Source organism: Pan troglodytes, chromosome 10, assembly GCF_028858775.2.
Source record: "Pan troglodytes isolate AG18354 chromosome 10, NHGRI_mPanTro3-v2.0_pri, whole genome shotgun sequence".
Classification (NCBI taxonomy): domain Eukaryota; kingdom Metazoa; phylum Chordata; class Mammalia; order Primates; family Hominidae; genus Pan; species Pan troglodytes.
In genome coordinates, this window is record NC_072408.2 from 54,261,379 (window position 1) to 54,285,598 (window position 24,220).

The 24,220-nt window shown below is 37.2% G+C and overlaps 1 protein-coding gene across 2 annotated transcripts in view; it reads right to left on the minus strand.

The window, feature by feature from the left end:
- Positions 1–6,608: 6,608 nt before the first annotated feature.
- PDZRN4 (PDZ domain containing ring finger 4) overlaps positions 6,609–24,220 on the minus strand; it is a 385,248-nt gene continuing 367,636 nt past the window's right edge. For both annotated transcript variants that reach the window (XM_001167876.8, XM_001167906.7), the window contains 3 exons: positions 17,681–17,782; positions 13,439–13,555; positions 6,609–8,991 (listed from right to left, as the gene is read on the minus strand). In XM_001167876.8, coding sequence (XP_001167876.5) covers positions 7,465–8,991; positions 13,439–13,555; positions 17,681–17,782 — 1,746 coding nt within the window. In that variant the 3' untranslated portion in view covers positions 6,609–7,464. The remainder of the gene's footprint in view (positions 8,992–13,438; positions 13,556–17,680; positions 17,783–24,220) is intronic.

A 24,220-nucleotide genomic window follows, 5' to 3' on the forward strand; every position in this document is an offset into this window, starting at 1 on the left:
GCCCTTCACTCTTCTCTTCTGGATCACCAAAACTACCTCCTCCTAACTGGTTGTTGTCCTTCTAAATGTTTTCCCACTCAAAACAAGGTCTAAATTGCTGATAGACTGATCTGTGTCCAACGTAAATTTGATCACATTCACTCCCCTGCTTTTTTGCATATGACACCCTTCATGACCTGGCTTCTGCCTACCTCTCCCAGTCTCCTCCTAACTTAAATTTCAGTCAGACTTTGTGCAACAAATTGTAGAACTGATTATATAGATTGTAGAATTGATAGGAACTTGTCAGTTCAGTGAGTCATTACTGAAGGCTGTGAAGCCAAGGAAGGCTTCCCAGAGATGAGAGCCCATGCCAAGCCTTCACTCCTCTCAACCCTCCTGAGCTCCTCAGGGGCTCTGTCATGCTGCACTTTATACACTCTGCTTTAAACAGTTAGATTTCTTTTCATGTGCCCATCATTCATCTCCCCAAGATAACAAGTTTATTAATGACCCATGTAAAGCATCTAACTCATTAAGCATCACAGACTTTCACATTTCCTTGTCTTAACTGTTTTGTATTATTTCTATTGCTTTGTGTATTTCACACAGCACATTTCAATACTTATTGATTTCCTGATTAGTGTTCTGTTTCAAAAACGAAGTCAGACTAAGTTAAATGGACACAAAGCTGCTCTACTCCCTGACCCTACCATAATGAGAACACCAGGCTAGGGCTGGTTTTTTGACACATTTGAGTAGACTTCGCTTCCCAGAGCACCTCACAAATATTCCAGGGTATGTTGAGAAGTTGCATCCCATTCAATCTATTCTCGTCACCATCAGAAGGGTAAAGTTGAGTAAATGTCTCATTTTATCAAACTTCTTGTTTAGATATGATTGGGGATTGAATATCCAGCATTGACTCTCCCCCTGCCCCCCATTAAAACTTTGAGGATCCTAGAGAGTCCTGAAAATGTACATCCCAAAAGTTCTTTACAATGTCACATTTCTGCTCATGGGCATGACAGGCAGCACAATAGAATGGAGCCATAATAAATGGAAGCAGAATGCCATTATGTACTGGTTAGGTCTAGAAAAACTATCATAGGCTCAATGACTGATCAATAACAAAATCTGGCATCATCATTCCCTACCATAAGCAACATACAAATCAAAAAATAGGATGGCTGACAAAGTAGGAGCAAATGAAGATGGTCAGCACGTGTTTGATGACACAGGGAAAATGGGATTAGTGCCTGGATTTCTGTGTGCCTGGACTTCTGTTTGAAGCAGAGCTGATGACAAGCAGACAAGCTGCTGATGTTCATTCTTAATTCATGTGGAGGCAGTGAGTTGTGGAAAGAAGAAAAATTTTGAGGCACACCATAGTGAACCATTGCTTAGTAGCTGTCGAATTCGTGGCAGATTACAAAAATTATATTAGACATATTTTGCTCATTTGTACATAAAAACAATAGCTAACATATATTGAGTGCCCACCCTGTGCCAATACTTATCTAGCTTCTTTACATAGATTAACCCATTTAATTCTCAGACTATGAAATAGGCTATAATTATCTCCACCGTACTGAGCATCAGTTAATCCACATGCCTAAGAATGCAAACTTAGTGACAGAGCTGGAAAAGGATAATTAAGTAGTGGATATTAATAAGTTAAAAGCATGTAGTACGATAATGAATAACAAGCAGCACCCTAGTTTATAGATATCCCCTGAACCCGGGAGCAATGTTTGTTGGAAGACAACACTGTTGGCTGGGGTATGTGAAAGATGCATGACTCCCCAAATCCTGAGCAGCTGCTGTTTGGTAAAATGGAAGAAATGCCAGAAGAACAAATGTAGCAGTGGTACTACTGTGCAACACGCTCTACTCATGCTAGACACTATAGAAAAAATATATTAGGCAATACTGGGTGGAAAGCCAAGTGAGTGATAAGAAAATACCACGTATAAGTGTTCAGAAATGAGTGGCTGTTAGCAAGACTTAGGGAAAATCTCCTGGAGGGATGAGAAGGCATGAAATGAACATCAAGGGAAGGATGGACACAGAGACAGGAGAAGGGTTTCTTTAGCATGCAAAGCACGAAGAGCAAAGAGTGGTGCCAGAAATGAGAATGCCATGTTCGAAAAACTGCAGGGAGTCCAGAGCAGAGGCATAGTGGGACCTAAAAGTAGCACAAAAATGTCCCCCAAATAATCAGCATTATGGTATCATTTACTCACTTCTATAAGGAGACTTTGCAAAACTTACAGTGTAAACTGATCCTCTTCTGGCTAAAAAGAGCAGCACAACTTGAGTGGAAACAGCAGAACAATAAACAAAATACTAAAGACAAAAAACATCAACAAAAACCTCTCGAAGCAACAGTCTGGTTTCTCTTCGGATTTTACTAAAATATCCTGAAACACTCCTCAGTAGGTGACCTGTCTCGGTCAGTTACTTTTGTCAGTAGCTTCCTGTAGTTACTGTTTACTGAAATTTTGAAACCATCGCTTGCATAGTTAACAGGAATGACTGATTTGTTTTATCTAAATTTTATGTCCTTTGGAGGATATTCAAAGACTTTGGACTACTTCCAAAGACATACATTTCAGAAAATAATAAAATAATACTCAAGAGAAGATGAAAACTTCAGATAAGAGGGAAATAATTTGCTGGGAAAATGTTTTTTCTTACTTTTTTTTTCAGAAAAAATGAATTAATTGATGAGCCTGTTGCAGTGTTCAACTTAGAAAATTAATAGAAATTATTTGATAATATGTATATAATATTAACAGTATATTAATAGAATTAAAAATGTAGCAGAAATTAATTAATGATAGAAAATAAATTAATAGAATAGAAAATTTAATTAACTTTTAATGAAAATTTAAAGAATACTGGCTGGGCATGGTGGCTCATGCCTCCCAAAGTAATATCACTCATATTACTTTGCCTCCCAAAGTAATATCAGCACTTTGGGAGGCCCAGGTGGGAAGATTATTTGAGGCCAATCAAATTGGTTCAAGACCAGCCTGGGCAATACAGTGAGAGCCATATCTCTACAAAAAATAAAAAAAATTTAGTCAGGTATGGTGGCACATGCCTACATTCTCAACTACTCAGGGTGTTGAGTCAGGAAGGTCATGTAAGTCTAAGAGTCTGAGGTTGCAGTGAGCTATGATTGCACCACTGCACTCCAGCCTGGGCAACAGATCAAGACCCTGTCTCTGAAAAATGAATACAAAAATGTTAGTTTGAAGGAGCACCAAATTAGTCATCTACTCAAGGCAGGTTTCTCAAGGTCTCAGTTGGAAGTCCTCTTGAAGAGAAGTGTGAGGTCAGATGGAAAAATAGGTTGAGTTTAAATGATGGAAATCCTAAAATGACCATCTCAGGTTCTCAGCTTTTGTCTGATATTTAGGAAAAGACCTCTGAAGGTATCTGAGCACAATGAGGAAGGTGATGTTTAGGAGGGCAAGTGTTGTGGCTATATATAGGTAGACTGGAAAGGGGTACAGGGAGAACAGTTAAGGACCTGCTGAAGTAATTAGGCATGAGACAGTGACAGTCTAGCCTATGGGTGATTGAAGCCTATTAGAAACAATCTAACACACTTTGAAGAGAAATTAACAATGCTTTTCATTATAACTGACCAGCTAAATGAGAAATCCAACAAGGCTCAGGTGGTAAGCATGAGAGACTAGGGGAACAGTAATGTCATGACAAAATGAGGAATTTGAAGCTTAGAGGAGAGGCTCACCGGAGGGATAGACAGACGAGTTTAGGTGGCAGATTGAGACACAACAAGAAGACATGGATTAATTCAATATGTATGTGAGAGAAGGCTTTCCCTCACCCACAATATGTGTTCATAAAGAGACAGTCTACACAAAATATGATGCCAACGATAGGCTTCTTCATGGCACACAATGAAGAAATACCCATTGAACATACATTGCTTTCTGTCCCCTTATGTCCTTCACATATGGATCTGTGGACCTAGAAAAAACTGAGGTATGTCTTAAACAACAAAGAATTTATTTGGGCCAAATTTGAATCACGGCAGCCCAGGAAATGCTTCCAAGTTACTTTGTGAAGTGCCCTGGAGAACAAAAGAGATGCTGGAGCTTTTAAAGAAAAAAGGATGAATCAGGAGAAGGGGAGATTACAAAAGTTGTTTTTAAACTGCTACAATTGGTGTGATTGTATCTAAAGGGACTGATTTTAACAGTTAAAAAGGCCGCCTGTGGTAAGGGACCTTCCAGAGCTCAGCAGGAAGCAGTCAGCAGATGCTTTGGCCATTGCTCAGCCAGGAAGTTGTGACCTCCATCCAAGGCCTACCTGAGGTTCAAGCTAAAATGGCCTCCTGGCTCCATTTTAGATTCTTTGATTAACCTGTTGTCATTTTCCTTCATCAGATCCTAACACCAATTTCTGTCACATCTTGAGTATAAAAAGCAATAATAAATATGAAATTTCATAAGCCCAAGTAAAATATTTCTCCTCTTTACATTCACGTATTTCTTCTGAACTGGAATAAAATATCCCGCATATAACCAATTATTTTTCTTTGCCGAGCAACAGATTTATTATTCATTTACGTGAAAAAAGTTTAGCACAAAGATATGTTATGTAGAAAGATAAAGCATGACACTTTTTATATTTTCACTGATTTTTTAAAAAGAGACATTTCTCAACTTGTAGAACTATATAAACACAGACATGAAAGACACCAACATCACATTTTTAAACAATTGGCAAGCACATTGGGCCTTAATAAAAATAAAATTAAACTGGTAATTTTGGAAACTGCATACTGTGAGATGTGTACGTGTTTCTTCTGGAAAAATCTACATGTTGGTTCCTAATGAAGATTATCTATTGGAGTAATTCAAAGGCAATGAATATTTCAACCTAGTTGTGTCAAGAGGAGAAACAATAATGACAGGCATTAGATCTGGAAAGAACTGAGCACTTAAGATAGACAGGCATTCTTATGTGATTCAAAAGTTAACTCTAGGTGCTCAAAAGTTAACTCTCTAGGTGCTCTGGGGGCAGTCTTATTCACTGGATTAACAATAGCTCAAATTACAAGTGATGAAATTTTCAGTTGCCTTAGGTTGCTATTACTATCACTATCTTAAAGTTTTTGAGTCCAGCTTTTCATTATATACAAATAAGATTAGTTTCTTTTCATCTGTGTGATAGCCCTTCAAAAGACAAGAACTTGAAAGGGTAGAAGAGCAAGGAAAACAGTAACAAAAGGACGAATATGTGGAGGAGAGAGATAAATGCATAAAATAATTAGCTCAACTAAAATTCATTATTATTCAAATGGCATCCTACCAGCTTACAAAGACAGAGGGGGGTCATGAGGGCTTTCCTCTAGGAACTTCAGATCTATGCAGGGAGACAATAAGTTCTATGCATGTATGTGATTCAATAACAAAAGAATACAATTTCCAAGGTGAAGCAATAGGCATGATAGTATACGTCAAATAGCTGAGAAAGTCTGATGTCATTAAAAGAGTCTCCAAAAAGGAAATGTATGTGATCCCATGCCAAGGGAGGTGTAGGATTTGTCACAGAAACCCCAGACAGGATGATAGCATAGGATAACCAGAGTGGAAATGATTAGGCTGTTAAGGAGTCAGGAGTAACTCAGAGAAGATCTAAATAGAAAGAGCAATAGGCAAGGCCCACAAGTTAATGGAGGGCCATAGGAGTCTGATTCTAGAGCTCCTAGGAAGCCACTGTAGGTTTTTAAATGGGAAAGTAGCTTCAGAAATAAGCAGACGTTGTGTATCCATTATGTTAAAACAATCTGCTAAGTTGAATGAAAATTTGATCAAACTCATGTTTGCATGTACATAGTTTGATCTGGCCTTTCACTTTGGAGGTATGATGATGGATATGCAATATAGTTCATATGTTTATATGGTGAAAAGTTAGATTTAAAAAATTTATCTAGTCGTCTAATAATCTTACCTTTTAATAAACTGACATATGAAGCATTTATACTTGACTATGCTGAGGATTTTGCAAATATGGTTCCCTAAAATTATTTATAAATTATTAAAATTTATTTATCAACTAAATACACATAGCACTACGGACTGAATTGTGTTCCTCCAAAATTCATACGTTGAAACCCTAACCCCTAGTGTGTTTGACCTTGACTCTTTCAGTCTTCAGATCTATGAGAAATTGATGCCCAGCACAGTGGTTCACACCTGTAATCTCAGCTCTTTGGAAGGCCTCAGTAGGAGGATTGCTTGAATCCAGGAGTTCAAGACTAGCCTGGCAACAAAGTGAGACCACCATTAAAAAAAAAAAAAAAAAAAAAAACTATGAGAAATAAATTCCTGTTGTTTAAGTATGGCATTATGTTATGATAGCCAGAGCAGACTAACATACATTGCAGCATTATAAACAATCTCAGACACTTCACTGATATTCTCTCTCCATGGCATTCTTTAAATTTTTCTTGGTTTTACCTTAAAAGTGGGTGGCAGGCAACGGGAACATGAACTAATGGCTATTGAATGTTGAGTTAGCATCTGTTAGATGCTGTACATATATTATCGAATTTAATCCTGGTAGGCATATGTGACACAGTGATCTATAGGGAATGTTTCAATACAACTTTATTGGAAACAAGTGATAGAAAATGTGCACATTTTATAATCCACAATTAGGCGTCTTCTAAATAGTATACACATATAACTACTTTATAACTGTCAACCACTGTGGACAAGGAAAATAAAACACTCCTTGATAATTTTTCTGAAGGATAATCAATAATTTATTTCTCTTTAATTGTCACAATTACCATAATTATCTAGCTACATGACCAATGTCACTACATATCACAGGAAGATTGTCCACCTACACTTTACTGAGACACAGACAATGGCCATTTATGTGTTAAATGTACAATGGGATGTTAACACCATTTATGTGTTAAATGTACAATGGGATGTTAAAAGCAGTGGCTTTTATGTGTAAGACAAGATGTGGCACATGATTTATTACGAACAGGTTTGATTTAAAATGTATTATGCCAAGAAACAAGCATAGAAATGTTTTGGCATTGAGTTATTATTAAAGTAGAAAATAAGTAAACTAGAGAAATAAATCCAGATTTTCACTTACATTAGAAACATTGAAGTAGGAAATTAATTGGCTCCTCAGTATTTTTGTGCAAGTTTTTTTTGTTTTCTTTCCTTTTGTTTTTGATTTTTTTATAAAGGAGTAATATGAATATATCACAAGTAAAAGAAAGATCTCAGCCAAAAAGAAGGTACCAGTATATGAAAAACAAATGAAAAATTACCAGGTATTTTTTGCTTACAAAAAATTTAAACTATAAAGAGTCACAAAATATATATAAAAACGCCACATTGAACGAGGCAATCATACTCTACCGAAACTGGTAGCATCCTCTTAAAATCAGTCGCATGCATTCCATTCATTCGGTCATACAGTGGTCACCGACAAGAAGGCATTATGGACTCTCGTGCCATCTGGAGACTTGGCCCCATGGGTCATCAGTTCTTGGATTGTCATCCAGTTGTCCAAAATTTTCTTGTTTCTCTTTTTCATCATCTTTTTGTGACTCAGTTCAATGATATTGATCTCCTTCTTGCCCTCACTGCCGCTCTGAGGGCTCTCCTTGAGACACTCTAACCTGCTTCGCATCATGAACTCACGGCGACGGCGCTGCTCTTTGGCCCTAACCAGGTGCTGCTTTCTCTCCTCTTTGCTCCAGTAGCGCCCCATTTTCATCTCGCTCATGGTGTCATCGTCTGTGGTCATGCCACTCCGCTCTTCCTTGATCTTTAAGGCACGTTCCTTCAGGATTCGGTCTCGCACGGGTCTCTTTGTGATGTACCGTGTCCCGTCGCTCCTAATTTTCACCTTCCATTCCATCTTGGGCTCTGAACACTTCTGAGACTCCTTGCACATGCTCACCAAGCTGAGCTGACTCTGAGCATACTCGACTGCAGATTTCTGTTGAATTAACTGCATGTAGCTTTGATAATGCCGGGCGTGTGCTGGGATGTTTGCATATCTATATGAGGAGCTGTGGTAAGGAGAGAGGTAAGGGATGTGTTCGCTGACTGCCTTCTCTTGATCAGGAAGCTTGCTGCCTTCTAAAATCTTCTCCTTGCTTTCAGCGCTACAACCTTGCTCAGTGGTTTTGGCTTTGGTGGAGGTCGATTCTTTACTGCTCTGTCCGGAAGAGGACTGGGTGGCTGCCATTGTGCTTCTCAGGTTTTTCTTATTGGTGAGGTTGATCACCCTTGGAAGGGAACTGTCAGGGGAACGGTCTACAGTGAGCGGAGTACTTCTGCAGCTCTCAGCTGTGTTGTAAGCACTAGAACTGTCCTTGTCAGACTTTTCTGGATGCTCCATGATGTCATCTAGCTTTCCCCTTTGCATATCTATGCTGGTGTTATAATTCCGGAATCCTCCATCATGCAATGTCCAGATGTCTCCATACTGGTCTGTCACTTTCTGGAGCCTGTGAGCCTGCATGATATTCTGACACTCAAGCTCAATGTTTCTCAGCTCTTCATTAAGCAACTGTAGCTCATGCTCCACTCCCTCTTGCTCCCCTTGATTGCATTCAATTGTGCTGCTTGAGTAATACAGGTCATACTCTCCATGATTTCGAATCTTGCATTTGAGCTCCAAGAGCTGCCTGAATCTTTCACAGTCCTCATCTGGGTTGCCAATGCAGTCTGAGTCAATGTATTCACCAGACACAAGGCTCTCATTGTACTGAAGTTCAACACTTCCCAGAGTGTCTTGGCTCTGCCCCAGGTCTCTCTTGCTCTTCAAAGATGTGCTATTGGGGTCCTCGGCTGCATTCTCCTGCTCTGAGCTCTCATCATTTCGCAAGCTTTCATCTGTACGTCCTACTCCACTGTCCTTCTCGTGGTTGTTGGATGAGGATGTTGCAGTGTCTGTTGTGCCTTCTTCTTCTTCTTGCTTTTTTGGCTAAGAAAATGATGTTGAAAGAACAAAGAAAATTAATGATTTTGGAAGACATTTGTTATTAAAAATCTTGTTTGAAAACCAATGTTTCCTGGCAAAGTTGCATCTCCTAGACAGTTGCTCTAATTTAGGGTCCATCACAATTTTAGAAATAAAGGAAATTAGCTCATGGCAGCTTTTTATACAATGAAATGAAGAAAACAAAACCCACTTGAATATGGCTATGATATTCACTTGGATATAAATAAGACAGAATGCATTCAAATAAGTGATTCTTTAGGTTTTCTCTTACTTGGGAAACTCGGGGGTGAAGGTGTATAAACAAAGTGACTGTATGAATTTCTGTGGTGATAATATGCAAAAGAATAAGACAGAATGTCTAAATAGTCTTCAGCAATATGGAGACCTGATGTTCAGAAGCCACAATCACCTTATGTTTTTCCCCTTAAGTACAGAGGAAACTTCACTGGCTTAGTAATATGCTGACAATGGGTAAGCCAAACATCACAGAGTTTTAGGACTAAGTTAACATTATGTACTGGAGCCTAGGACATTGCTATCTATAGGTGAGGATGCTCAATTCCAAAAGGATTCAGGTTATTAGTGGCAGATTCAGGTTATTAATGACAGATGGAGGCAAAGCTTCATCTTCCAGTGCCAGAATTTCTTATATGTCCAGGATGCCATATTCCTGAATACATGTGCTCTGACCTCAGTGCACTCTAAATCATGTTTCTCAAAAGCAACAACAATGTTTTAGGACTCATTGGGGTTGTATAAGATTTTTCTACTCTTAACCAGGGATTTTTTTTCAAAGATAAATTTTAGTCTATTGAGAATAAAAATTCAGTCCCATGAAAATTTGAACAGCACTGATTGCCAGACATGGGCATAATATCAAAAAAATTTTGACACTTATGTCATATATATGTATATAGGCATGCATGTATGTTTATGTAGTGTGTGTGTGTGTGTGTGTGTGTGTGAGAGAGAGAGAGAGAGAGACTCTGGTAATTTTTGGCTTTCATGTAAAACAATTAACTGTAACTGTCCTAATAAGATGCATGTGTAGTTCTTTCTCTGTGAATATGGTAAAGTTACTTTCACCTCTATCAGTCATCATATGATAATCTATAAGGCAGTTTCTAGGTTATATCTGCCTTATGCCTAAGTTTATTCACTATATATATATATAGATAGATAGATAGGTATAGATATAGCTCCATCCCTCTAGAAGATGTAATTACACAATTAAATATAATCAAGCCAACAGCTAGTGCTAAAGAAGGATAGAACGGGTGACAAAAGATATTCTAAAAGAAGTCTAAAAAGGTCTCTCTAGATAATTGTTATTTTGTTCCACAAAAGTAGTGGCAGAAAGAAAAGTAACAATATCAAGAGGAGAGAACATAACCATGTATCAGCTTATTCTATGACTCTCAATCTTTCTTTCCCTGGAACATGTTCCTTCATTTGTTGAAAACATACTGAGATTTATCTTAAATGTCTTATTGATTAAAAAATTATAATAAGTAACTGTAACGAACAATGGGAAGCTTGCTGCATCCCTAGGCTGTGACTTATAAGGTGACAATAGTATTTAATATGGCAATGTCTGTATACTACACCATATAACTCTCAAAGAATGTTATTGATACTGGGCATTTGAATTTATATATCGTGTTATTTATAATTATATTTTTCTAATATCTTGTCATGAGCTGAAAAATACAAGAAGACTAGTAATTTTTTTCTTATTTTACATGCAGATGAGATAATAATGACAAATTATGCTATGGGAGATGTTGCACAATATAACAGCATTCATAAGACCAAACATACTGTGTAAAATGAAACTTTCCACAAAGTAGGTTCACATATGGGTATGTATTTTATTTTTTCAATTGAATATCCCCTTTCCCTTGTTATTGGTCTATGAACAACTGTGAAAATAAAATAGTTTTCTATTCTCAAACCTAGAATTCCTAGTTTCTAATGCAATGCTACTCTATCATTTATCATTTCCCTATGGAATTATTATAGTGACAGGCAATGTTTTTACCTAGACATTTCTCATGTGGTATTATTGTTTATAAGGGCAAAGGACTTTTAAAGATTTCTGTACTTCTCATCATTTTTTAGTCTCATGGTGAAGAAAAAATTCCACACAATGAGAATCTAACCTCAGGGATATCTAGTGTTACCTCACGAGACCTAACATTTGTATTACCTCTGATGAGTAGGCAGCGTTTGACACCGTTATCACTTTACCTGGACAGGATTTCTCCCTGCTTTCCTTATTCCAACATCCTCCTATCAATTCAGTATCAGGTCACATTTTGTATCTAAGAAAAAAAAAGCCTGGAGCAAGGACTTTCTTGCTTGTAACCAGCAGCTGCCACCAAAAATATCTTTATTTTTGGCCAGTGTTGAAGTTATACATAAAAATTTTAATCTGCCCTATCTATACTGAAAGACAGTCACCACAGTAGCGATATTACTTGTGAGCATGAAATTCTGTTTGTGGAGTGGCCAAACTCCACATAATGAGCACATGAGTATATCACATATGACTATGTTGATGCTATAGTGTGCAATCTAATTATTTATTTAATATGTGGACATGTGCACACACATACACATTTCTGTTATGGGATGTTAGCAAGCTGAATATTTCATTGTTCAACATGGTAAAGTGATAGAATGTTTGTGCTGCAAGTTTCTAAGCCTGTCAAGATTTTCAAAAAAATTATCATCTTTTAAGATGTGTTAAGAATTAATGTTGAGGCCAGGTGCAGTGGCTCATGCCTGCAATCCCAACACTTTAGGAGGCTGAGGCTGGTGGAGCACTTGAGGTCAGGAGTTCGAGGCCAGCCTGGTCAACATGGTGAAACTCCATCTCTACTAAAAATACAAAAATTAGCTGGGTGTGGTGGCGGGACCCTGTAATCCCAGCACTTTAAGAAGCTGACGCTGGTGGACCACTTGAGGTCAGGAGTTCGAGAACGGCCTGATCAACATGGTGAAACCTCATCTGTACTAAAAATACAAAAATTAGCTGAGCATGATGGCGTGCCCTTATAGTCCCAGCTACTCAGGAGGCTGAGGCAGGAGAATCGCTTGAGCCCAGGAGGCAGAGGTTGCAGTGAGCTGAGATTGTGTCACTGCACTCCAGCCTGGGCGACAGAGTGAGACTCTATCTTAAAATAATAATAATAATAATAATAATAGACAGGGCACGGTGGCTCATGCCTGTAATCCCAGAACTTTGGGAGGCCGAGGCAGGTGGATCACGAGGTCAGAGTTTAAGACCAGTCTGACCAACATGGTGAAACCCTGTCTCTATTAAAAATACAAAAATTAGCTGGGCATGGTGGTGTGCATGTGTAATCCCAGCTACTCAGGAGGCTGAGGCAGGAGAATCAATTGAACCCGGGAGGCAGAGGTTCCAGTGAGCTGAGATTGTGCCACTGCACTCCAGCCTGAGCGACAGAGCAAGATTCCATATATATATACATATATATATGTATATATATAATAAAATACATATAATAATGTTGAGAATAGGAAGATAATTAAACAAATCAGTAAACTGAAAACAAAATTATATCAGGCAGATAAATGACATGAGTGTAACATAAAAAATCTAGAATACATTGAACTTGTTTTTGTAAAATGGGAAAACGACAATAAAAATAATATACTAATCACACTGTGATCTTTTACTAGTTATGAATCCATTAAGGACAGCAGTTCTGCTCATTTTTCTTTTTATTCTCAGTTTCAAGTGGGGTACTTGGAACATATTAGGAGTTCAAAGTTTTTAGTTGAATGAATATGTGACTTCAAGGCAAAATGATGTTAATAATCTCAAACTATGCTATGAGAAATGTTGCACAAGTTATACTATGGGAAATGTGACAACAGCAGCCATAAGACCAAGGATAATCTCTACGATTATTCAGAATATACAGGTGTAATCACGCCATCCAGTACGCAAATAAAACTGATGGCTTACATCATGTCATCTTCATCCTATAGTGATAGCCTAAGTATTCAAATAGATACATTAATATTTTAGAGTAAAAAAAATTACTTATTGGGGAAGCTACCTCAGTTTGTTTTCAGCTGGCATATTGATAAGCAACACACATTTTTTACTCTTAAATTTCTGCAATTAGTTTGAAGTAGTGCCTGGGTCAACATTTGAATACTGCTGTACTGTATTAACAATTGTCTCCAAGCTTCCCAAACTGGATATATTCTTAATGGAAAAACATTTTATTTATTCCCCCTGCTTCATTTGAGATGATCATTTGCTCTAAAAAATTACCATGATAGAGATGTTGGATTAAACCCTTTGATTTTGTTTTCGTCTCCATTTATGGTTACACATTAAAAAAAGAACAAGCAACATATCAAATGATGTAGTTCAAATTGTTGGCCCTACCTGCTCCACCTCATTGGCAGTGGGCTGCATTGCTTCATTATGCTCTTCTTCCAACATCTCCAAGTTTAACTCCTCTAAGAATTCATTCCTTTCATCTTCCAGCCAGCCTTCATCCAGCTGCAAAAGAATACATTAGTACATTATATTATGTTAGTGAGAACTCATGCTAAAATAGAGTAAACTTAAATGGCCAGTGCCTGACGAGTTCCTTTTATCATAATGATTCCCTTCAGAATACCAGCCTCCCACAGTTCACCTCTCAGAAAGAAGAAAAGGTGATAAAAAAAAAAAAAAAGGACTCTTATGCCTTTTATCCTTTCCTGAAACGGGACTACAGATTTTCTCTCATAACCAAGTAAATCTCACAGCACAGAATATTACCTTCTTTCAAAATGTATGAAAAGCATCCTGCATAATCCACAGCTGTCATGCTCATTACCTCCAACAGTCCCGTGTTAAAAGGACTGCCATGCTACTAATTGGGCTATGAGACAATTGGGCTGTTTTCTTTAACAACAACCCCCAACGAGACTGCACACAAAGTGCCCCCCATACGCTCATGCTATCCTCATCCTGCTTTTTTCTTTTTAGGTGGGCTCCCATGTTAACAAGATGGCTGCCTGCCACAAAAGAATCTACAGACAACATTTATTTTGTCTGTGAAGAAAGGAAAATTCTAAGTTATTCTTCTCAAGGAAAGGAAAGAAAAGCAATATTACTCCATGTCTATTTTAATTTGTTTTCAGGCCCAATTTTATAGGAAAAACACCTCAGTGGATGTGACATTTAAGGGTGGTGGAGTGGTGTGGGGCATGCAGGGTTTTGTTTATGGGTGTTGAAAACAAGTATTCTTGTAGGACTCTTAATGCAAATTGAACTGAACAAATCCCTTCGGCTTTTCAATACAAAGTGAAGTGTAAAACTGGTGGTTACCTGGCTAATATGATCTAATATGATCAATGTTGACAGTTACTACAGATAATTTGCCTCAAAGTGGATTTTTGGAGCTGGATTACATAAATTAGCTGTCTATGCTGATTAAATTAACTGGATTATTGTCAAAACTCTGCATCACCCTGTACAAAGAAATAGCATTCTAGTGAGCAAACATGGATAATAGTTTGAGATATTTTCACCACCAATGAACTGGCAAAATAAGCTTTTAAACATAACCGAACTTCTACAACTTAAAAACAAACTGGAAAGGACATTAAGCTGCACCAAAAGAGGCATTAGCATATAGGTATCATCTTTATTAATATGCAGGCAAATCATAGATTTCATGATATCTATTAAAGGCCATGTAGAACTTAAATGACCTCAAACTTAACTGGGGCCCAAAGTGCTGGCACATTTGTTCATCCTCATTTATCTTAATGTCACCTGAATAATTTGATCAAATTCCTGTGACTTTGATATGCAGATGAGCTATGATAATTATGCCAAGTAAAAATGTAAATTCAGCCCAATTTATAATTGTTCAAATTTTACATTCTTTAATCTTTTTCAAGTATCATAAAGCTACAAATGCCAGACCTCATAAAAAATTACTTAAAATGCGGAGTGCTTACTATTCACAAACACATCAAGGAATTTTTCTTTAATCAGGTCAAAATAAAGTATTTTCTAACACTGATATAGTGAATGATGAAACAGAGTCCTTTGAGGATTAAATGAAGTAGTGGGGAAAATAAAGAGAAAATGGTCAAAATTAATGATTCCCCATAACTCTTTTCTTATTGAGTAATCCAGTAGATTCCTGAGTTGCCAGCCATAGTCATTATATGTCTATTTTGATAAGGCTTTCTTTTAGGCTGGAGGTGCACACAGCACAATTAGCAAAGGGAGATTCTTCTTGCTCACTTCCTTCTTCTCTCCTATTTCCCCCTTTCTACCTAGATGTACATTCACTACGGTCTGAGTCTAATGTAATGTCAGAGACAGACATCTCCCTTGAGCTGAGCTGCAGGAAAAGAGGGATTGTTACTACTAAGAGTGGGGATCTATCTGTAGCAAAGGGGGCCACATGTGGCATCCCAGAAAAAGGAACAACCTACACTGTCTCAAAGGTAGTGGCTACAAGTTCTTATGAGAATCCTCTCTGCCCCAGTGTCCTGAGGGAAATAGGACAGAAAAGCAATATCTTTAATGGTCTCAGGAAGAAAATGGGCAGAAAATGAAAGAGAGTTGACAGGAAATGAGGAAAATGAGTTATTTAAAAATATTGCACAGATGTACAATACTGCCCCCAGCAACTCTGTAGATCATTTCCAAGAATCTAGAGAGTATTTGAAACGTTAAAAAATTTTTAAAAAAGCTAGAAAAAGCACACAAAAGCTTCCACATTCTCCCTGAATAAAATACACACGCAAAAAAAACATACAACAATGAGATAAATTGAGTTCAATGGAAAAATATGGGTGATATAAAGACAAGATTTCTTTAGTTTTTTTTGCCACTTTATAGCATGTACTGATTAAATTACATTTTAAAAGTATGGTATTAAAATGTATTTCTTTTCCTAATTTCTCTGGAAATCTGTTTTTTTTTTCTATAGGCAATTAGCTTCCTTCCAGTGGAATGAAGGTTTCTTTAGGATCAAGGGGCTAATGCAGATCATAATTTTGACAGGCAGGACAGCATCCTATGGAGTCAGACAACCATCTTTCATCAAATGTGGAAAGGGAAGTCTCATTTGAAAATTCATCCTTCAGCATTGACTCTTTTGGAGAAAAAGGTCAGAAGTGTAGCCAGATACTCAAATTTTCCACTGGTTCTACCCAGCGTATGCATTCCATCAAAGATTAACAGGATCTGGTCTATGTTATTAATTTCTATTATTTCTACAGCCCATTATGGCCACTATATGGCATAGTTTAAGGAAATGATTTAGTTCTAAATTAATGAGGTTCTCTAGCAGTTACATGGAAAGGGCAGGGAAACCACATTATAACATAAAAATATCTTCTGTACAATAGAGATGGCAACTTCAATTTATCATAAATTTCACTAATATGCATTTAGCCCCTTTATTATGTTCTTTTTTGAAGAAAATGGGAGCAGCGAGATAACTGGGTTGAGAAATTTCCAGATAATTGGTATAATTTCATATGTATTTAAAAATTCACTCCCACATAGGCAGCGTGGGGGTTTTGTGGGCTTTTTCCCCCACTCCTAAGACCTCAGGTGTGTAACTTTACTCTGCCCCAGGCTATGGCAGACTTTATGAGAACCATTTAGAATGGGCAAGGGCATAAACGAAATATATGCGGAAAGGGTGATCTTTTATAACCACTATATTCAAGTCAGGATTCAGTCTGACACTGAAATACACTTACTCAATGTAATTTATAGATAGTATGTAGTTACTCAGTCTGAAAAATATCAGATCAATAACCAAGGAGACAAATGGCGATATAACTAACTTTACTCAAACTACTGACAGATGGATAGACTGGTGACAATGTTTTGTCCCTTCTGCCTTGTGGTGGGAGATAAAAAGGATATAAAAGGAAGCCCCAATAGTACTTTTTTTCCATTACCTTTACTCTACTTTCATGACATCTTCTTCCATAAAGATCTAAAAAATTCATTTAGAAGTTATTAGTTTTTGGCTGGACAATTGTTTTGGTCACACTAAACTTGGAAACAATTCATTTACTATACATGGAACCAGATCATGCTATACAAGACATTCTAATTGATAAAGTTATTTTAAAAAGATTTAAGTTGATGACTAGATAGGCTAGTGTTTCTCTCGTGGAGCTTCTTCCAAGATACCTTCATATGCCATTTAAGTATTTTCAGATGGAAACTTAAAGCAAGGATCCACACAGAATTAAAAGGATCCACACAGCCATTTTTCATTTGAGTATTTATTTAAGTAAGTGGCAAATTGAAGGAGAGAATCACAATTCAATTTGGTATGCTTTTCCCCCCTTAAAAGGGATATTTAGCTGCCATTCTATGGAGCAATATAAGGAAGTCTTTAATGTGTAATACTTTCGATAAATTAGGAAAGATCAGTCTTTATTGTATTTTGTATACCTTAATTGCTTTCATATGTATTTTTAAAATTCACTCCCACATAGGCCATCTGGTGGGTTATATGGGGAGAGATAACCATGATAATGATTTGATAGAGAATAGCAGACAATGAATATAAATTCATTCACGAATTTACATTCAGTGAATTCAATGAATATAAAGTTCAGTCTCAAGACTTTTGATCTCTGTTCTGACCTGAATCTCTGGCCTTGCAACAAGCAGCACGATTCTCTTACACTCATCGTTAGACAGCAAGGCCACTGCTTCTTCTCGATTCTGGACATCTTCCCCATTTATCTAGAAAACAAATGAGAGTGGCACATTAGTTTCCATTTCCACAATACTGCACACAATAAATGGCAAATATCAGCTCATTTATGGTAAATGTATGGACAGTGACGCTCACACAATGGGCTCATCTTCAGCCCTTCAGCTCAAAGTGCCTTCACTCAATTACGCGCTTACTGTAAGAGCCATATCGATCCGTGAAGGATGGCGGACATCAGAGGAAGCAGTTATGTTCATAAATGTCCAACCTGCGCCCTGGCAACATACATCTAGCAACACAATTAACCAGCTCCTGACAGGTGACGTTCATCTTTCTTCGCTCAGAGTAATGGAAGTGTCACTCTGAGATAATAGTGCTGGGGGAAGAAGGACTGGCAATACCACAACTGAAATCCGTCATTCTGCACGCTTGCCGCGAGCCAATTAGAGAGCTGCAGTATTATCTCTCACCAGGCAATGCTCCCAGGCCACTGCTGATTGCATTTTTATTTAATCATTTCATATTTGCGTGTGGGTCTGACCCAGTTGCCCAAACATCATCGTCAGGATAAATCTCAGTGTTTAACTGATCAAAGTAAAATAACATTCTCATCAATACTCCATTTCCCTTCTAATATCTATCCATTTCCTAAAGTAATAAAACTAATGAAATATCTTCAGACTCATCTCTTAAATTTAAAAATTTAAAAAATATTAACATAGAGTAAAATTGAATTTTTAAAATAATGATGAGTGAAAGAAACCAAGCTTGACTGAACTTTAGATTTCATGGAAAAGATTCCAGTGACATTAGAAATATATCTTTTTACTTTTTCTAAGTTCTAAAGAAAGAATAAATAAGATTTGTAAAGTTTCTTTTTTTAAACTACATTTTCATGTGCAAATATATTTAGCTCTTAATTAATAAAACTTTTTCCTTTGGATATTTAATAATTATTTTCTTTTATTGATTACTCAACTCCATAAAGACAGCAAGATTTTTGATTTATAATTATATGTAATCAAATAATGGGAAAGAAATTCCAATTAAACAGATCAAGTAATTCTGTCTAAAATAGTATTAATTACTTGAATAAATGAAGCAGATGGAAAATTTAGCAGCACTGACCATTCTTTTTTCAATAATCTAATGTCTTTCACTAAGGACTTCTGCTTAAAAGCATGAAGTAGACTATTGAGGTTTTTCTCCTCATAGGTCTCTGGGTTTCTGGCAGATGCATGAGGACAGACGTAATTATCTGAAAACAAGCCCATGAATTTCAACTTTGAACCACAATAAATAATCCTTATTCCTATACTCTTATATGTATTTAGTGCAAGGAAAGCAGGCAATAATAGTAAAAATATATATATATATATATATGGGCACAAGTTGTATTTTCTTACTCCAATCACTGTCATTTCTCACTTGTATACACAGAAAGGAAATTCAGTGGTTATAAGTTTCACATGCATTCCCTATTTGTTTTTGAAATTCACAAATAAAATTCATCCAGTTAGGAAACAAAAGCTGATTCCACAATGGGAAATAATGACCGGGAAGGATATGTTGCGGTTTGTCATAAATACCTCTAGAAAAGTATGTGTGTACTGACTCCAAGGCCTTTTTTCTCAAATAAAGATAAATTGGCAGTGGGGGATTCCACTATACTTCCCCTACCCTCTATTAAGTGTAGTTTTAAAATAATGACTTTGTAGTATTTACTCTAGTTGCACTTTGAGGGCTTATGTCTGTTTCATGGTAATTCTTAGTAATATATTTGCAATGCATTTATTTGTCTGTCAAACATGGACCTGTTTATTCATCTCCTCTCCACTACAGGCACATCTGATCCTAAGAGAATTGAATTGGGTGATCTTACACAGCTTATCTTCATCTTTTCTGTTTGAAATATACTTCTCACTTCTTTTTTTCCTGGTCTCCACTTGACTGTACATATATATATATATATATATATATATAGTCTTTATATATATAACTTTATATATAATATATATAAAATATATATTTCCTCATCCTTCATCTAAATTGCACTTACCATTAATCTAAATACTTATTCATGTTAGTCTAATGCTGCTATTAAGTTTGCTGTCTTAAGATGCATATAATAATAGTGCCTTTCTCAGAGGGTCTTTATAAGGATTACATGAGTCGATACAGGTAAAAATCTTAAATAGTGCCTGGTACATAGAATGTCTTCAATGCTGGCACATATTACTGTTGATGCTATTGTTATTGTTGTTATTACTATCATCATTTATATTTTAATCCTTAGTAAAGACAAGACTCTTTTGTGCTAAATAAAGCAAATAGAGTAAAATTTATAGAAAGTTATTAAATGCATAGTAGTAAACATGGTTTTGTTTTAAAAGATATCTACCTCATATGTATTTCTAACTCTTAGAGGACCATCAGGAAACAATGGGGTTTTTTGCCTTTTAGTTTCTTTACAGTTGGTATTCATTTCTCTCCCCTGAGAACTCATTATGACCAGAGCTATGGTCTCTGGTCCTGGCAACAATTAGTTCTTACTTTGGGGCAACAGATCATTTCTTGCAGAAACACTTCTACCTTCAGGATCGTACCTGGGATGAAATCACTGACACAGAAATCTGTCATTAAAATGTAATTTATTGTTTCTTTTAGAAAATAAGTGCCACAGTTTAGCCAACTGGTTGGTAGATGCTATTGTACTCAGGACATTAGTTTTACACCCAAACTGATACTGGGGCAAGAAATGTAGACATGGGTTTCAGCAAAGATACTGCTCAAGGAATGAAAAGAATTGAGGAACAGAATCAGATAGAGCTTTCAACCTTCGGTTGCTCTTGGTCCTGAAATAATGGTTTATAGTTACAGGATTGTTTGTGGGAATGCAGCCTGCTGTGCCAGGAAAATACCAGGCAGACATGGAAGTGGAGGACCCAGCAATAAGGGAGGGAGACAGATGAGTAGTCACGTCACATAGCTTAATGGAGGACTTCCACTTTAGGAAAATAGAGGGAAAGAGAACCAAGAGAAAGACAGCAGGTAAGTTTTGTTAACGTAACTGTCTCATTTTCTTTACATGGCCATATGTAAATGTTAGTTTCAAAATGGATATTGCCTTGGCTAAGAAGAGATCTGTGGTACTTATATGGATAGATCTGTCAAAATCTCACTTTAGGCCCAATCTCCTGTATGTGTGTATGAGTGTGTTTTGCGTGTGTGTGTGTGTAAAGCCCTAAAAGCTTAGAAATGAGATGTAATATAGCTTTTCTCTTCCATATACCAATATCTAGGTTTTTTCTATTATTGTACCAGAGGTAGGTGGGCAACTCAAATTCTTGACATCCAACCATCAAGAATCTTAGGCAATAAGAAAAGATTTATTTCAAGTGTGTTTATATTTTAGTATGGAGACAAAGGAGGTGATCAAAGTCTAGAGACATAGATGTGGAAAAAACAGAAATAGGGAGGAAATATCCAAAGGGGAGAAAATAAAAGAATATGAGAACTGGGGTATTAGTTTGTTCTCATGCTTCTATAAAGAAATACCTGAGACTGGGTAATTTATAAAGAAAAGAGGATTAATTGGTTCACAGTTCTGCATGACTGGGGAGGCCTCAGGAAACTTACAATCATGGAAGAAGGCACCTTTTCACAGGGTGGCAGGAGAGAGAATGAGTGCCGAGCAAAGGGAAAAAAGCCCATTATAAAACCATCAGATCTTGAAAGAACTCACTCACTATCATGAGAACAGCATGGGAGTAACCGCCCCCATGATTCAATTACCTACCACTGGGTCCCTCCCACCACACATAGGGATTATGGGAACTATAATTCAAGATGAGATTTGGGTGGGGACATAGTTAAACCATATCAACCAGTTTATGTGTAGAACAGAGAAATGAAGAGAGAGCTCATTAGAAGTCCTGTTGTTTCACTGAGTTCTTGTAAAGTTTCGTCAGGAAGTCATCCTTAGGAACATTATTGAGCTTTTGGCCAACATGAGATTAGGAGGCTTACATGGAATATTACAGGTTTACCATCCCAAGGAGAAAAGGAGAATATAGCATTCTCTCCTTGGAAACTCCTTGGAAAGCTAGTCACATATGTGGTCTTTTACTCTTGTTATCTGATTCAGAAATGCCATATTCAGCACTGCAATTTTGTGAGAGAATGTCCCCAGATTAATTCCTGGAGACATTTGATATAAGTTCCTGGCAATGACACAGCAGACAGAACTGTGAAGGAATGAAAAGGAAGAACTTTCCTTGCAGACTAAAAACACAGGAGAACCACAACTATTCTCAGGAAGTTGGTTCCTGGTTTCTCTTCTGCACAATCCCTACTCTATAACAATCCCCTTTGTGTGAGAGCACGTGGGTGTGTGTGTGTGTGTATGTGTGTGTGAGTGAGATGTCATTGGGTGAGTTCACCTACAGGCCCATGGTGTGCTACATTAAGAAAAGTTTGGCTACACAATGAGGGCAGGGCCATTGACATACTTTACTTAGGTCAAATGAACAGAAAATTAAAATCACAATTGCTCTAAAAGGATTCATTTAAATAAAAGTCATCCAAGAAATTTAAGGATAAGAAGTAAATCCTCTATTTTTCCCACTCTCATCTCTCTGGGAAAGGAGTCATTAACTGCTCATTACAGGGTATCCCATAATCTCCTCATCAACCATAAGGGAGGTATTTGTCTCTGGGTACAATTTTGTCAGAGTTTTACTCAATATAATTTCATAATCACCCTTAAGACTCTTTGTTTCCTATGTGTGAAAACAGAATTGTATTCCAGGTGTTTTTACTGGGACATGTATTAAGTGTGACATATTTGTCACAGAATATAAAGTAATCAGGCGGAAAACAGCACTTTAACATCCTGCTATTGTTTCCTTAGTGAATCTAGACCATTAAGAAATGCTTTATTATCTAGCAGGTATTTTCTCTAAAAACTTACCTGCCCACAATATCGCTAAGGATTTGGAAGTGTCATAACATACAGTATGCATGTATGGAAACACATGCACTTTATTTCCATCCAACTATACCCACAGAACAAATGAATGAAATTTTAATAACTGTATTTGTGTATCTAGCCTAGGGAAGAGTGGTTAGCTGGGAACTAGGAAGGGTGCCAGGTACAGTAGGAGGTATGGGATATGAAGTAGATGGCAAGAGGAAGAAGTACCAGCTGGCAACAGCAAGGGAGGAGTAAGAAAAATGACACAATATAGACCTAATGCATCTGCAAGTGTATCCAAATAAGGTCATTTTATGTTGGGGCACAGACCTTCCAGACTTTCCAATCACTGAGCATTTTACTCTATTATAGTATTGTGGAATGAATGCTGGATGTAATGTGACTCTGAGCATCAAAAGATTACATTATTTTCAGTATATTTTACTGGAGATGTTAACAAAGTGAACAATATGTTTAAAATTATTTCAAAATGTAAAAAATAGTAAAACACTTTTGAAGCTTTTGTTATCTGGATGATACACGAAAATGGTCCCTTTAATTTCTTAACGAAGCTGTACAAGCAAAGCCTTTCAACAGATGTTACTCATCTACCCTATCATTCTCTCCACTGAATACCCTGGTTTCATTCATTGATTTATTCATGTGCATGTGTTAAAGATGACAGAAATGCGGTGGTCAACAAGACTATGTCTTGGCTTCCTGGTCCACTTTTCATTCCCCTGTGTATGACAGATGTAGTTCCATTTTGTTTACTATAGATCACTATTTCGGGAGCTCACTGAAGGAGAAATTATGTACTTGAGGTTTTCTGAAAAGTAGTGGGACCCCAAATGATCATTAATTCACACTTTGTATTCTTTCCTGTTTGGAGCCTTAACAGAAGGTCCACGGTAAAAAAAAAAGAAGGAGCTCTGCACTATCTAGCTAGAGGAGGAACAGGCGGTGAGGAGCGGGTGTGATTCCATGAGTGTTGTCCTGAACAAGGGAGAGAACTGCAGAAAGTTGGGCAGGACATGTGCCCAGGCCATGCAGGCAGAGTGTTACCATGACAGTGTCATGCTGTACTGTAATCATCTGTGTATGTTCCTGTCTTCCTAAACAGAGACGGCGTGCTCCAAATGCTGGGACAACATCTTGTCTATTTTTGAAACCATGGTTTTCGGATTCCAAAAGTGTGGAATCCAAAAAAACACTCTCCAAGGGTCTGTATCCAACAAGGAGAAATAGTAGCTCTGAAACAGTGGCCGTGACGTTTTAACAGCTTATCGCTCCCTGGATTTATCATTCAAGTCCTCCTCTCTGTTTCACAGTTGTGATCAGCAGTGAAATTCCATCCCAAAGGACCTCTGGTCTTATCTTGGGGTTGATCTGTTCACAAGAGCTGGGGAGTTTGTGTGTCTCCCTGCAGCCATTCTTTTTTTTTTTTTTTTTTTTGAGAGTGTCTCACTCTGTCATCCAGGCTGGAGTACAG